Source organism: Strix uralensis, chromosome 1 (genome assembly GCF_047716275.1).
Source record: "Strix uralensis isolate ZFMK-TIS-50842 chromosome 1, bStrUra1, whole genome shotgun sequence".
Taxonomy (NCBI): Eukaryota; Metazoa; Chordata; class Aves; order Strigiformes; family Strigidae; genus Strix; species Strix uralensis.
In genome coordinates, this window is record NC_133972.1 from 45277574 (window position 1) to 45294289 (window position 16716).

The 16716-nt window shown below is 36.3% G+C and overlaps 1 protein-coding gene across 3 annotated transcripts in view; it reads right to left on the reverse strand.

The window, feature by feature from the left end:
• The window catches only part of VPS50 (VPS50 subunit of EARP/GARPII complex), a 96788-nt gene that overhangs the window by 61795 nt on the left and 18277 nt on the right, over nt 1-16716 (reverse strand). For all 3 annotated transcript variants that reach the window (XM_074864391.1, XM_074864409.1, XM_074864399.1), the window contains exons 7-12: nt 16323-16440; nt 16197-16232; nt 13612-13694; nt 8017-8059; nt 4907-5005; nt 1586-1726 (exon numbers count right to left, since the gene is read on the reverse strand). In XM_074864391.1, the coding sequence (XP_074720492.1) occupies nt 1586-1726; nt 4907-5005; nt 8017-8059; nt 13612-13694; nt 16197-16232; nt 16323-16440 (520 nt within the window). The remainder of the gene's footprint in view (nt 1-1585; nt 1727-4906; nt 5006-8016; nt 8060-13611; nt 13695-16196; nt 16233-16322; nt 16441-16716) is intronic.

A 16716-nucleotide genomic window follows, 5' to 3' on the forward strand; every position in this document is an offset into this window, starting at 1 on the left:
CTGAAGAAAACCAAATAGAAATAATGAGGTAATAATTTTGTAACCAAGCAGTTAAAGCCACTCTCTTTCTGTATATTACAAAATGTGGTATTTCCAGTGATCTGAGAGATCCTTCTGCACTGTAAATGGTAAGGATCAACACAGCACAAAATCCATATTTTAGAAGATGTCAGAAGGAACTCAGTAGTACTGTTTGTAAGTGTAAATAAATGAGCGTTAGCAAAGAATGAGAAATAAACTGAAGGGCATATATGAATTATAAAACAAAAAAAACTCAGAAGAAAAGTGCATTAGAAGCTAAGAAATTAAAACCATCCTCTGAAGACTTAAAGCAGAAATACGAATGGGCTGTAGTCCACTGAACAGAGATAGGGTTTTTTCGTTTTCTTGAACTAGAATTAATTTCAGTGAAGTGCAAATACCACCTATCTGGAACCTTACTCATTCTGTTCATTAATACTTATGTCAATTACTCCAAATAAATTAATTTCTCATAATCCACTTTCACTCATATGAAGGCTCTTAGATTATATAAGCCTCTTAAGTCAAACAGGCACCTCTTTAAAATGAAATTGTCTTCAGTGCAGATGTGTTGTTTATTAGTTGAAGCTACATGATCCCAGGAGATCTTAGAAGTGAAAGAGCAGAAAATGGATCAGAATATGAACTTTAATCTCCTTGTGACTGTACTTTGGTTTAATAAACTGCAACCCACTAATAATTGGTGGGTCCTTGAGGTGATGAAGTATGATGAGGGCTTAGCCTGTGACTGAAACAAATGACCTAAAGAACAATCAAGATAGAAACAGAATTTCAAATTTTAAATCAATGTTAGAACCACCTAAAATATCTCACACTCTCCCTCCCTACCAGTGAAGCTTAAGAGAATTTCTGAGAGTATAACAGTAAAATCACAAGTGAAAGAATTAGAGTGAACTAAAACTACTACTGAAAATAAAGTAATTCATTCTAACAACATTTTAAAATAATTAAATAAAACATACATATGCAAGAAACTGAATCTAAAATCTATACTAGAGGAAAATGCATGGTAATTCCCAGTCCATGATCTGCCTATCATCAGGCTTTTGCATCTCAGTATTACCACCGTCCCTTATCTTGATACCAAAAGTGCAATGAATCTGATAGTTAGGAGTAATGGGAAGACTCCAATTAGTATCTTTACAAGAATCCTTACTGAAATGCAGTATTATAGAAATTGTGAATACTGCCTAAATGCACTGGAATAAAGTTCAACGCTAACAGTGATTCCAGTAACCAGCATATGATACTGAAGACATGGGAGTCTTGAAATGTTGGTCTCCTGTTTGTATCCTACGATTTACTTCTTTACATTTATTTAGATGGTGTGTACACTAACTCTAAAGGGCTAAGATTTAGTGCAATCAAAATCAGCATTAAGTTGTGAATAACCAACCTCTCAATTAGCCTATGACTTGTATTAAGAAACTATAGTAGCTGCAGGGTTATTTTAATAACTGAGTCCCCCACTTACATAATGTACACTTACAACAGTGGGAAAATTCAGATTAAAAAAATACACATATATGCAAGAATTACATACTGTACAGAGATCTTTGTACTGTAACTTCTGAAACTTGGTGTCTGTGTTTCCTGCACACAGCTCCACATATCCAAGGACTACTTGAAACACAGTGTTGTGAATGGCTTGAGTGAAGTGCATATGTAACTGGTCCATTGCTGTCTGAAAGAAAAGGAATAACATAAAATCAAATAGTAAAATTCAATTTGACATACGTCATCATCTTTTAATATAAGTCTTTTTCAGTGCTGAACACAGGAGATTGTAAGCATGGCCTCCAATTTTTGTCTCAAAAATATCTAACATAGGACGTGGCAATATTACAATACACTGACATAGAAGAGTTCAGGTATTACCAGTAAAATCACTTTCCCCTGCCATCCTCCCTCTATAACTCACCAGGGTTTTTTTGACATTATCACTAGTAAATATTAGTTTTATGTGTATATAATATATTTAATTATAGAATTTACTCATTCATTCATTTACCCTCCCAATCATTGATGGATGAATGTGTCAAAAAAATTAGTTGAGATGAGTGTTATTTTTCCCACTGGAAACACTTCCAACTAAAATAAAAATATTTCCTTTGCAATTAATAAAGCTAAAACCACAATTACAAAGTCTTCAATCCATCCACTTGCCCAAACTGAGTTCTTCCTTGAAGAATATAAAGTAGGATTAAATGTTACAGAAAGGCATGCACATCATATCAATAAATTTCTCACAAAAACCCTCTCTGCAATAAAAAAAAAAACCCTTACATTTGTCTAACAAAACTTACTTTTCCCAGAAAAACAAATATCAGTACACGTACTAAACACTAATGACTAAATAACATGTAAGTTTTGCCATAATCATACCCAAGTTTCAGGTCAGGTTGTTTCCCAAGTTATCCTATTGATCATTCATTAATAAACTGTCCATAACATTAGTCCATTTCAGTAACTTAATTTTCTCACTGTTTCAAGATATGCTAATAATTGGTATATATGTTATATAAGAATTGATTAAAAAATTATTTGATATGCCAGAATGAAGCTATCAGATCCTGCAGATCTGAAAATGTTCAGTTTCGCTACTTGCTATTTGAAATTCTTAGCTACTGACAAGAGCTGAGAATTCAATCACACCCCTAAGAAATAAACAAGTAATTCTGCTTCAGTCCTATTGCAAATAACCAATCTTCTGCAGCTAGTCCTAACTTGAATTAGTCAAAGAAAACAGAATGACAAATAAAACCATGAAAAGTACTGAAGACACTAAAGGTTCTTATTTTGTTTAACGAGGAGTCAAAATGGGAGATATTTCAATAATGATGCAACTAAATTATTTTCAGGACAAGTTCAAAATACATACTTTAATAGCAATAAAAGGAATGTCAGAAACAAGTCACTATCATGAGAACAGAGCAGGCAAAAACCATGCAGTAACAAAACCATGCAGAACACTTGTTTTGTTCAGAAACGTCATTCCTCTCCAACAAAAAAAATCTGCCTTTCTCAACATATCAAGCACCAGACTTTGGAGCACTGAATACATTATACCTACTTTTGTTCAGTAAAGAAACTGTATACAATGCACTAACAAAGGAAAAGTCTAATTAATCTTCTCCCCCCGATTTTCAACTGCAGTCTTTACGCACTCCAGTAATTCTGCACATTATCAAAGTATGGGAAGAGAAATCCGTTTCTATCCTATTGCAGAGCTACACTGTTATCACCATCAAGCCATGGAAGAAGAACCCAACTTTGCTAGAAAGGTTCTAATTAGAAAGAAACAAAGACCAAACAAAAATTTAAAAACAAAGCCAAAAAAGGCATTCTAATGTCAGATACACTTGTGAATACTGGTAAACATTAAAGAAAATCCAAGCGTAATAGAAAGCAAATGGGGTTCTTGTCCTGTCCTCATTGGGGACAGGCACTTTGACGTGATCTTTAGCAACTAAAACTTTCTGGAGGAATCTCTTCTCTAAGCAAAACACCATTGCTACACTGGCACCACCATGTTTAGCCTCACTATGTTATGAACACTGATCACTAACAAAAGGTGCCTCCCGGACTTTCTCATTTCCTTACCACCCTTTACTTCACAGAAGCTTGGTACTAGCTTCCACACTTCATATCTGTGTCAGAAGGCAATGGGTTCACCGCCTTCCCAGAGAAACCATCAACGTCTCAAGGCAGTGCACCAACAGAAGAGAACTACTTCCTATTGGAGAGTTTAGATCTACTCCTATTTACACAAATGTAAATAGGCACAGAGAGGTGTAACTTTTAGGACATGTCCACAGTCTAGGTTTGACATGCCTTGTGTCATTGGTTTGTTTTTTTTTTTTTTTTTTTGGCAACAAAATCTCTCCTCACAACTTCATTCCTCTCGTGTTTGAGTACAATATAAAATGGGAACACATGCACACAAGGGACAGGTTGTGCACAACTTGGTAACATGGACCTAGCTATAAAAAAATAGTACTCACATGCCCAAACACAATTAATAATGCAAACAGCATTATAAACAGAGCTGAAATATGGAACTGTTACAGTCATACCATGTCCAAAAAGCTACATGTTACAGTAATACACAGTTTACATTTAGCAAGTACTATTAAAATATCTAAGCATTATAAAAGCCTTTGTATACTTTGCATGATTTATCAGCATTAGTGTGCTGGTTTTGGCTGGGACAGAGTTAATTTTCTCCGTAGTAGCTACTATGGGACTCTGTTTTGGATTTGTGCTAGGAACAGCATTGATTACACAGGGATGTTTTAGCTGTTCCTGAGCAGTGCTTACACAGAGTCAATGCCTTTTCTGCTCCTCACCTCACCTCACCAGCGAGCAGGCTGGGGGTGCCCAAGGAGCTGGGAGGGGACACAGCTGGGACAGCTGACCCCAACTGAACAAAGGGATATCCCACACCATATGACGTCATACTCAGCATATAGAGCTGAGGGAAGAAGAAGGAAGAGGGGGACATTCAGAATGATGGTGTTTGTCTTCCCAAGTACCCGTTACGCGTTTTCCTGGAGATGGCTGAGCATCTGCCTGCTGATGGGAAGTGGGGAATGGACTCCTTGTTTTGCTTTGCTTGTACATGCAGCTTTTGCTTTACCTGTTAAACTGTCTTTATCTCAACCCACGAGTTTTCTCACTTTTACTCTTCTGATTCTGTCCCCCATCCCACCAAGGGGGAGTGAGCAAGCAGCTGTCTGGTTCTTAGTTGCCAGCCAGTGGTTAAACCATGGCAATTAGGAAAATATACTTCCATCACAGTACTCAAAGCTTCACGTTGTTACACCACAGTTCTTTGTGACTTACTCAGAAGATGACTACTAACCTGTGTTTTTCCAAGCAGCCTGTAAGCCTGCTGAACCTTTGTATAATGACTGATATCAAAGTTCTTGCATATTTTGGAGAGTGCTACGTCCAATTGTTCCTATATAAATGAAGGAAAAAAATGTGTTAAACACTAAATAAAAACAGGCCAAGTAATACATAAACAAGAGCAAGCAAGGAAGAGATGTTTATTTAAACAATCTGATAATTATGCTTGTAAAATAGCCAAGACTACATTAAAAGACTATTCTGAGGTTCTCAAATGTTACTTCTGGCAGCCTGAAGTATTTCAGTCTGAAATTTCTGTCAGCAAAACAGTTTCACCATTTCCAAGAACAAGCATAGTAAGAAGTACACTACTTCGCTGAAGTCAAATTCAAAGTGATATTTATTTTGAGAAGATCTAGCACCCCAATATGGGAGAGCTGGGATTTCTGACTTGTCTACTCCCACTCCTAAGAAAAATCCAGATCTGGGGAAAAAAATGAAAATGCTCCACAGATGTTTCAGCTCAAGGAATTCAATTATAGACTTCTAAACCCTCTGACTGCTATCTATTAAATGGAATTAACACTACCTGACTTAAAAGTTCATTGTGAAATAAGTCATTTATGGAATACTATACCAGCACAATGATCAATACCATAGGAGGAAAAAAAAAAAGAAAGCACACACACACATATATACACACAGTTACTAGTTCTGCCATCAGAGCTGTGTCTGAGCATACTGAACAGCTTTGCAATAAGTGGTCATCTATTTATTATGTGCACTGAATGAAAACAAAAAAAAAAATAGGATCATATACCTAATGACTAAGAAAGCTTCCAAGAATTTGACCATGTAGCTTAACAGCATAATTCTCACTTAGATGCTGTAATATATTCAGAGATACACAGCCTAACTCTATAGTTATTTTCAATCAACGATGCAAGAAAAGAAAACACAAATATGGTAACCTACACAGCCAGCAGACATTTTCTCTCCTTGATAGTCACTAAACACATTTCAATTCTTAGTCTTTCAGGATCCTGCAAAGTAGTCTTGCTCTTGCAAATAGAAACCACAGGAGACAGTTGCTTAGTCCCTGTGTACTTTTATTTACTCCACTGGAAAATTTTCATTAATTACTTCACTAGCCACAAAATATTTCTGGATTTTAATCCTAGAGATTTGGGGGGGTTGTTGCTGTTGGGTTTGGGAGGTGGTGTGTTTTATTTTGCTGAGTTTTCTTAAGCAGATCAATATTTTCTTTAAACACAAAAAAACGTGACTGGAATACAATCGAAATCAGCATTTTTTTCCCAAGCAAAATGGTAAAAGGACAGTAACCTAAAGATTCAGAACTTCTTTAAAAGGTTGCTCAGCAATTTGAATTTCATACACCAATTTAAAAAAAATGGTTTTCCTTCTCTGATTTCATACAAAACAGCTGTTCAAAGAGAGAAACAGGGATATCAAACTGCCCATGAACACAGCTCTTAAACACAGAGCACATTAATCTTTTCAGCTACATTTTTCAACGGTTTCTTCCACTATAGCCCCCTTGCATTTTATTTGCAATATAGCACAAAAGTAAGGTTAATGTTAAAACCTAAATTATGAGAATTTAAAAAAAGACAAAAAAATGAATGGACATAAGCAGAGACACTCAACTATTGAGAAGACTCATTATTAAAATATTAATTAGCAGAATATGATTCTATATTAATTAGAGTATGTATTTCACAGGAACACTCTACGAACCCCAGGATGACTTACATTTCTCCCACATGCACAGACATAATTCCAGTAGAAAATAAGATACTTTCACAGCAGGAAAATAAGATATTTCTATAAATTCACAAGTAATAAATAAAAATCTTGAATATGATTATTTAGCTAACTATGAATTGCTTTCACCAACCAACATGGCACATTTTTCCAGATTTTACTATGAAGCAGAACTTGCTCTGCAAAGCTGTTACTGAAAGGAAGTAAAGATGCATGTCTCCTTTTAAGCAACATCAACGTTTGCTCACAAGGAATAAATGGCAAGTAAATGAAAGCAACAGGAATGCAACATGAGTGATATTAAAAGAAAAAAAGACTAGTTTAATTACTGGCCTATGTGAGAGAGAAGAAAACAGTCATTTCATTAGGTCTTTTGAACCAGCTATGCTCTGAATAGATAATATATCAGTGAAAGAGTAAAAGAACCAAAAAAAAAAAAGCTTCACAAGAAAAAATACAAAGGCATAAATAAAGGAAATTTAACAAAGTTCTAATTGTACAGGGAATTAAATAAAAAGATACAATAATACATGTGCTAACCTGACTTTCTAAAGAGCACTTGACTAGAGGCATAGAGAGCTGCTGGGATAGCTAATTCAGTTTCCTGCTATGCATTACATGTACTACATATACATTATACATATCTGTATTACTAGACTTCTTACAAAGAGCTTGCCAAGTTCCAGCTCAAAATTACCTAGGAATGGAGTTAAAATAATGCCTATTGTTTATGAACTATTTTTTGCCACCAATTTCCAGCAAGACACCATTTTATATTAATTTGCTTTTGTGATACTATCTACCAATTTAAACAGATCTGTGTTAGTCGCATCTTTCCCAGCTATTCAAGTCTTACCTCCTATGGGTTAGCACTGGCCCTGTCCAGCAGTTTCCCGTTTGCTGACCTCTAAAATTTACAGTGAATTGGTGACATCCTGTGTAGTTTATCCAAACCTATTGGCACGCTGCTAATTTACTTTTCACAGCTATTCAGGAGTGGTCTAAAGAATTCACAGCAGTTCATGGACTGAAAACACCATACGTCTTCAGCATACAGGGAACACCTTTGCTCCAGTACTTCAAATGTTACATGCCTACTTTATTAGTTAAAGCTGGCACAATTAGTGAGCTGGACTTGTAAGTTTGATAAGATATTATACAGCATTTAGGTTGATTGCAGCACAGAAGTCTACATGAATAGCAATGACTATAGCATTCCAAACAGTATTTAAAAAAAATGTGCACGTTCTGTAATTGCTTATAACATCGTATTAGAAAGCTATAGTACCTAGAGGTTAAATACTAACATATACTAAACATCAGTATATTTATTCTTACCTCTATTTGTTCCAAGGTATCCTGCAGTTTTGAATTCAACTCACTATTAATGAAAGAAAAAAAATGTTTAAAATAAAACTACTGATCATATTAACATTTCACGCCAAGTTTCTTGTTTCCAAAAAACACATCTGCCTGCTACCAAGCCACAACACAGTAATTTATCATAAGTCACTGTGGCAGGTGCACCCACTCAATGAAAGGAGACCTTCTTGGTTGCTGAAGTGTAGCACCTGTTGATTTCCTTTGTCTGTGCCTTTGCTCTCAGGGCTTCACAGTAGTTGGGGCCTTTGGCCAATGGGAGCTGCTAATGACCACAGATCAGATTCGGCTTGGGTATAAATGGAGTCCCCTAGGGGAACCATTTTGAGCTTGTCCACTGGAGCAGCACGCTGCAGTCAAGGACTCTCCCCTTGGGCCATGATGCCGCCCAAGGAAAGTCCTTGAGGTTACTTGGGTCACGATGCTTTCCTGAGAAGTTCCTCAAGGTTGAGAGTCCTCACTTGTTAGGTGATAGAGCGTTTTGGGTTGTCGTTAAACCCTAGGTTGTTTTGTGATAGAGAGCTTTGGGTTGTTGTTAAACCCTAGGAAGTCGTGTTTTGTTCTCCTTTCACAGGCATTCAAACCTGCTGTTGAATGGTTGTGGAGGTCTAGTTAATTGTGTTGATAATAAATTCTTAAATTTTGATTGCTGTTAGTTCGAGAGCCTCTGTAACAGTCACTAACCTGCTGTTACTGTGTCAGACTAGCATCGCCACACAACTGTTACTACTGAAAGGCACTTACTGCAGGCATTTGCAGTATTCCTAACACTTCAAATTAAAATAACTGTTGTAGTAGCACATTACCCTAGGTTTATAATACAACAGTGTTAAGAGGGCCCAGACAAGACCCCATCCTGCTAGCGTTTAGTCATGCATTCAAAGGCATTCCCAACCCCCAGGAAACTTATGCTCTAATTGTTTTGATTTGGTACTGTGGTCTACAGCAGAACATACCCAGGAAGGTCAGGGCTGTCAAGTCTTTGCAAACTATGGTATGGTAGCTTTTATTTCTTGCTCAGGAATGCCTGAGAACTTATCTTACACAACCCTTAGAAAGTCTTTTTAAGACCACCATTTCACTTCTCTGAGCTGTATGTGATGTAGCAAGATTCACAAAAATAGCTACCATAAGAAAAACTATTTAGGACAAAGAAAAGCACAACCACTCCTTTCCAACAATAATTGGCTTTAAAAATTTCAGAACACCTGCCAGAAACATAAGACAAAATATGACTCCTCTGTTTTTGTTTGGAAGGGTCAAACCAACCAAGAAACAGGCAGGATATTCCCTTCAAGCATGGAAGGCACAGAATTTTCATGGTATAATCACCATAACTGATTTTAGACAACTTACTTCTGTACTCTGAATCTTCTCCTAAGGGGCCTACATTAACTATCAAAAGGCAGATTCTAGGTTCCCTATCTAGTTCTCTCCACTTAAATGATATGTCCGTCACCCCTCCTTTTTTGGTTCTGTTACATAACCTAGATACAACACCCTCCAAAGAAAGGTTTAAATGGAAAAAACTGCATCAGAAAGAGCTGGCATTAAACACTAAATGAAGCAGCCAATATTTCTTTGTTGTTTCTCCACATGCAACAAGCCTTCAAACAGAAAAGCCTCCATAACAATTTAATGTTACTACAACTCCTGCTAGATTTTATGAGCATTTCCTGTTACTCCAGTTCTTTTAGCTAGCAAGATGATGTTAGAACAAAAGTAAGAAACTTGCTCTGTGCACTGTATCACTCCTTTCCATCTTTAGAACCAGGTACAGCATAGTCCACCACCCTCTGCATATAAGCATATAGTTGGTTTACATGTCGAAATTAACTGGTCTAAAATACAGAAGCTGCTGACATCAGAAAAAACAATGCAATGGGCTGAACAAATTAAGCAGTTGTACCACTGTAAGTCCTATGAAAATTCACAAAGCCTCTAATGGTAGCAGGTACCATATAAACAGAAGACTATGACTCCTTTCACACAAACATCATGAACGTGCTGCTGCTAATCTAGCATTCTTTACCTTTTCTAATTCAATTAAAAATACACATGGATTTTTCATCTCAGCCAGGCAACTTACATGTTCACACACATGCAGAATTTGCTCAACTACTGCAGTGTAGGACTGAAAAACTTCCTGGGCTCCAGACACCATGTCTTGATTATTGCAGGTGATCATATTTGACTAATTCAATCTGTATACCAACACAGATCCTCATGAAAACTAGTTCCTTGTTTTCACTATTATTAATGCCAGGCAAGCCTCAGCTTGCAATCACCTGGTGACATAGGAGGCTTGGTCAGCTCAGGGATCTGAGTCCTCCTGTCACAATTCCCAGCAAATGCCCCAGGATCAGGGCCATTCTGAAACAGTGTACATTTCTTTTCTTTTTGGAGAGGAGGATGGGGAGGAATTCAAAAGAAATCCACATGAAACACAACCAAGGTAAAACTGCCATGTGTTTCTCACCCCTACTATTTACAGCAACTGCTGTGACAGTGCTGTCTTCCCATTCAAGAAAGGTCTTAAGCACCAATTTTGAATACACACATTCATAGTTTATTTATTCAACCAATCTATGATACATGGAGGTGTTCGCAAGAATAGAGCCTACATTTATCCTGACTGATTTAGGAAAAGAAGGTGCAATCACAAAATTTCATAAGTAACTTTGATCAAGTATTGAAGTGAAAATGTAAAAATGTAGTGTCCAGCTAAATCTGTATGTAGTTTCTAAGCCAGAATTAGAAAAGTAGTGCTCAGACATAATGGCTAAATGATTGTTATGAAAGCCCATTTACCATAACTGAGAATTTAATTCAAAGCATTCGTTTCATTCATAAAAAACGTATTAGAAGTGGATTTTTTTGCACCCCATCCATACAAATCTAAATTAGCGCATTTTTAGAAGGCACATTACTGCAATATAACAGAAGTAACATTGTGACCCAGATGCAATAGACAGTCATCCTATTATCTGACACTACATTTTCGTACAGGTTTTTCAAGGGAGCCTACTCACATCAGAACTGATTAACAAGCAGAAGGCAAAAGACTTTGATTTGTATTTTTAAATAAAAATTAATCACATAATGCAAGCATTCCCTAGGAAGAAGACAATGGAGAACAAAAATAGACATCTAGCTTATTATTTCGAAGGAGGATGAGCAGCCATTCTTAAAACCAAAGAAGTCTTAGCAGGGAAGCTGAAACGCTTGCCTCCTCAGATCATGTGTACACCAAAATAAAAAAGTTATATGCTTCATAGAAGGGTTTAAATCCCCTGCTGTTTAAGAGCTACCCCCAATTCCTACCACTGTCTAGCAAGAAAAATGTGAAGAATGATTGTACAAAGGCAGGCACTGATTCTTGTCATGTGGGCAGCATACAATCAAAGGGATACTGTGAAAATTTCATGGGAAGATACACAGGTGATGTCTCATATAAGCACGTTAGAAAATGCAAGCACGTGTCTGTTTTCTTGACTAGCAGTTTTTTAATGCAGTCCTAAACAGAAATGCAACAGATCTATTTATTAATTTAGCCCAATACCCTGCTAGTGAGGCATTATTCCATACAATACATATTCTCTCAGACTTCTGCAAGCAAAACAGTGCACAGAGACTGAAGTGTATCCACTGGGGCTGAGACTTGCGGCTAAATGCAAATGCAGCCAATGTCCTTCTGCTCTCACAATGCAAACAAAAACAAGGTCAAAAAACTCTCTCAGAATAAACAAGCAGTGCTGATTTTTTCTGTCATCATTCTTTCTTTCAAGAAACCTTCCTCTTGGATGCAAGGATAGCCTTTTGAGTGCAACGACAAAGTAGTAAATCCTCACAGCTATTTGTCAGGTATCTTGTCAGTATGCTATCAGACTTAAAACAGTATGACTTTGGCAGTTAAATATTCCAAATGGCAAAAACATGAACTGTTCCAAGGTCAAAATTTTGCTATACTGGCCATAGCATGCTGGAGATAAACTTTGAAGCTGCAATAAAAGCTTAACGTGATTCAACATTAAACAGAAAGTTTCATATCATTTACATAAAAACAGAATTTAAGTCAAAGAAACTGTGTAATTTAACCTAAAACTCGGAAGAGCAAGGTTTTCCAGATGAGCACTGTAAGATTCCAAGAAATCAATCTGGCTTTTTGCACTAAAATCTTGCTAATTTCTCCAAAAGAAAAAAAATATAGGAGATACACAGAATAAATCAGATTAATGTTTGGAGCCACAGAGCACCTGAAAGAGCAATAAATACTAAGGAGAGCTTACTGAACAGTATAGACAAGACACAGGTATGGAAGACTGCAAGACCCATCTGTCTACAGAAGGTAGAGTCAAGCAGAGCAAAAGTTGTTCAGGAGTCATCTTGCTTCTCAACAACTAAACTGTCAAGGACTGAGGAAAATCAGTCATTTTTCCTCATTCAGATAAACAAGGAATAGTTTTCATTTGCTACTATATAAGGAAGGGATTCAGAATTTTAATATACGTAGGCAAATGTTGGCTGTACAGTCAATTTGTATCCACACACAAGTTTTACGGAACTAAAAAGCAAGCAAAAAGCAGCTTTGAAATCTGACTTCAGAATAGAGAAGGGCTTATTTCCAGGTACAATTTCTAACTTCATACACTTTTTTGGTCCATCTTCAGATCCTGAAACAACTATACCTCAAAAGCAGATGCTAAACTGAAATAAAGGATTATGGGTAATCACTCTGAAGTTGCAACAAAGCATACGTTTAGAGGACAGAGGGAGGCAAAGCATGTGTTTTCATAGATTTTGGCCCTTCTAAGTCAGAGAGCATTCTGACAGATCAAACAATGTCAGAATTTTACCCAAAAATTTAAAATTCTAATTAAAAATAACACAAAAAAATATAATTAATCTAATGATCTTCTTAGTGGATGAAACATCAAAACTGACTTCATTTTACTCCTTTATGGTCATATCTATTATGACTTTGAACTTAATGCTTACCCAATCCTTTTGGTTTTTCTTTCTAAACAGCAATGAAGATCCTAAGCTAGGAACTGCAGATACTTGAATTAGTTCCAGTTCTGAAAGCAATTTTTCCATGACAGCATGAAGCTCTGCACTTGCTAATTTCATTGCCAAGACTCAGGGTAAGTTATCCTCCACAAGCCATCTTGCTGTACGTAAATTAATTCCAGAATATAAACTTGCTTATTAAAAAATTAGCCCAGGTATCTCTAGGCTTGCAGGCTGTAGCACAGTTATAATTCAGTTGAAACTTTACCTGTCAATATACTACAACAGTTACAGAACAATGATATAGTCCAAACATAGATTATATAGTGTTATTATAGATTATATAGAGTTATTATATACTATTATATAGTATTATATACTGAGGATGCTTATGCTTTTATAAATGCCTTGATTTTACTTTTCTAAGCAGAAAATTAAATTTCAGTCAAAGCTGCTTTAGAAAATGAGAATTAACAATCACTGTTTTATACCATTTATAGCTAAAATCATCCAGAAGCTGAAATATGCACAATGTCACCTTACCTTATACAACTGTAGTGTTTGAAAGTGCTGGCAGCTTTCTGGCATTCCAAGCACAGCTGAATAGCTCCTGGATAGTCCTCTTCCTTAGGATAAAATACAGTGGACAGCTAATTTGGCTTTTGAAGCAAACACTGCAACACCCATTTTTGCTTGCATGCTTATGTATAAACATTAAGAACAAAATATTTTGCCTCTTACATCTATACAGTAAAGTTAAACAGAATATGTGAGGGTCTATTGCAGAACTTAATGGGCAAGCAGTTTAGAATTAGAAACAGACATGTTAGCAACATCTGAAAACACTAGGTATTACATTACTTTAAGCAAATCACTTGCTGTTTTGTTTTCTTATGCATTCATACGCATCATATCAGAGGGTTTTTATTACAAAACAACTAACATCTTCCCAGTTAACTTTCAAACCTCTGTTAATGCAATATGATCTATTCACGAGCAGGGAAGGAGGTAAGTTCAAGACTGGCAGGTTGTTGCCATAGTTTACAAACACTAAAAAGAGACAAGGGAGACACTTCAACAGTATGCCCAAATAAACACTACTTAATTTGACACATTCCATAGCTAATTAGAAATTAAAGACAACTGGCTCACACAAGGCCCCAGGACAAAAAGAACATACTTTAGGAAAAAAAGTAAGGAAATATTGTCCTATTTTATAAGAAGAATATCCAATAGGTAGACAGATCAATCAGGAAGTACATGAAGATGCCAGGAAAAAAGCAAAACAAAAACATACACACAAAAATGTAAAACCCCAGGATCTTGCCCACAGAACATGGGCAGTGCCTTGTGTATAACTACTGGTTTTGTATTCTATTAGAAATAAGGCCAGAAAGGCTCTTGGAGGAAAGAAAACCCTCTTTAATAGCTAAGAGCTTCCCTTTTTTGTCCTAATTACATCCATTATATTATGTGCTTCGGAGAGCACAAACGCAAAGCTGTTACCGGAATTTTGAAGTCATCAATTGAAGAGTAAAAACGCAAGAGCAATTTATATTTGGTTATTATCATAAAGGAGTTTCTGAAATTAAATTGGTTTTAACAGCAGCGTTCTAATGCAGATCAAGTTTAGCTAAAAACACAAAAAACCCCACGAATGTTATCCATTAGATGAAAACAGAACAGTACATTGGTCTAAAATGATTGCTGCATTTACAGCTCTTTGCATCTTTCTCCATTGGAAACCTGGTATTTGCTCCATTAAGCCTAACAGAGCTTAAATCAGAAAGCCTGCTTGCATAACATTTATTACTAATATATTCCAGATGCAGCTCACCCCTGTAAGTTATTATAGCTTCACGTCTGGTCTTTTTTTAATTGGGAACCCTATCTAAATATTCCTCTGTGAATGTCTACTCTTAGCTCTCATGCATATTCCAAGCTACTAATTTCTTCTTGGAGTAAAGACAATAAATTGGCCAATATCTGGGATACCTTACTGGGAGCACACACTGAGCACAGCTCTAAAACTGCACGTAGCCAGAAAGGGCAGTACCAGCCTTTAATGTTTAAAAATCACTGGCAAATTATGATAACCAGACATTAGGGTCTGTGTGTGAATGACCCACACCTGCATCAAGACAACTCCTGTCAGTAGACAGTAAAGAGCTGATTCCCTGTGCAACAAAATACAGCACAGAAATGAAAAGCTAATCATTGTACAGGGCTTACTGAGCAGAAGACAATGTTTATGCAGCCTGTAAATTAATACATTCTTGCTTGGTCAAGAATAAGAAAGTGTACTGAGAGGTGTATTACCCAAGATGGAATTAAACTCAAGGAATCTTAAGAGTCACAATTATTAAGACTCAGTTTCCAAATTTAGTAACTACAGATTATCATAAGGACGTTCCACTCAGTATTAGCTGTAAATATTTGACAAACTAACAAGTCAAAATTGTTACAATTAAAATACAGTTGTCAATAAGATCCTGAAGCTGACTGTCATACAACTAACCACCTTACGACAAGAACTTGGGTTTGCTTTGTGCAGCATCTACTGCAGTTTTAGGCAGTACATATACTGTATCAGTAGAATTTTCAGTGTCATGGCCTGCATGCAACAATGTTTTCTGTAACTATTAAAAATCCAACCCAATGAATAAGGAAAGAAGCTACTATTATTTTTAAGCATAAGTAGGGAGCCCATATATAAATTTGTACAGTGATATACCAGTAGAAGTAATTTATCCAGATCCATCATATCAATCAGCTAAATCTCACCTTTTTTTTTTTTCCAAATATCAAGCTAAGGGCAGAAAAGCAGTATAAGCTGAGGGTTGGGAAGGGAGTGAAGACTCCACAGCACTCTTACTGAACTAACTCAAGCTTCAGTGCCCAGATCTAAAGGCAGGATTAAGTCTTTGAAGAACATACTCCTCCCCAGCACAAGGGCTATTTGATATGAGTTATTTCTCACAACATTTTAAAAAGAATAAAAATATAATTTCACCACACAAACACACCCATAGCCTATTTGCAAGAGGAAGGAATGAAGGGACAAAAAAGGGACTGACAAAAATAGACTTAGAATAGCTTCAAATTATAATAGTCTGGCAGGGACTTACCTCCAACATCTCACTCAAACGCACATCAGTTCTTTGCTAAAAATAAAAAAAAAAAAATATCACAGTGATAACTACACAGAAATGAAGACAAATATTCTGCCATTGAACAAAAAGAACTGTACATACCAGTGTTTTTATTGTTCTCAGAGACTTCAGCAGTCCAATAAGCAACTGTCGTTTCCTTTGATTTGCAAGAAGCCCCAAACTAGTTTGCGTGAAGCCTTCCTTTGCTATATTCAGGTGTCTGCAAAAGTTAAAAATTAACATAATCTTCAATGTTACATAAAATAAAACTTATTTCTAATAAATTCTAACATATCCATCAAAATACATGCTAGAAAACAAGATTGTCAGCATTGTTAGGGAAACCCAGAAATTGAGATGATGCCAACAGACTACTAAGAAGGTATGTTTTCCCTTCTGCAGAACTCGTCTGTGGATCAATGGTGCACCTCAAAAGGTTCCTGTTTTAAAGAGAACTCCTAATTGAAAGAGAAAATGCAGTTGGTATTTGTTTCAG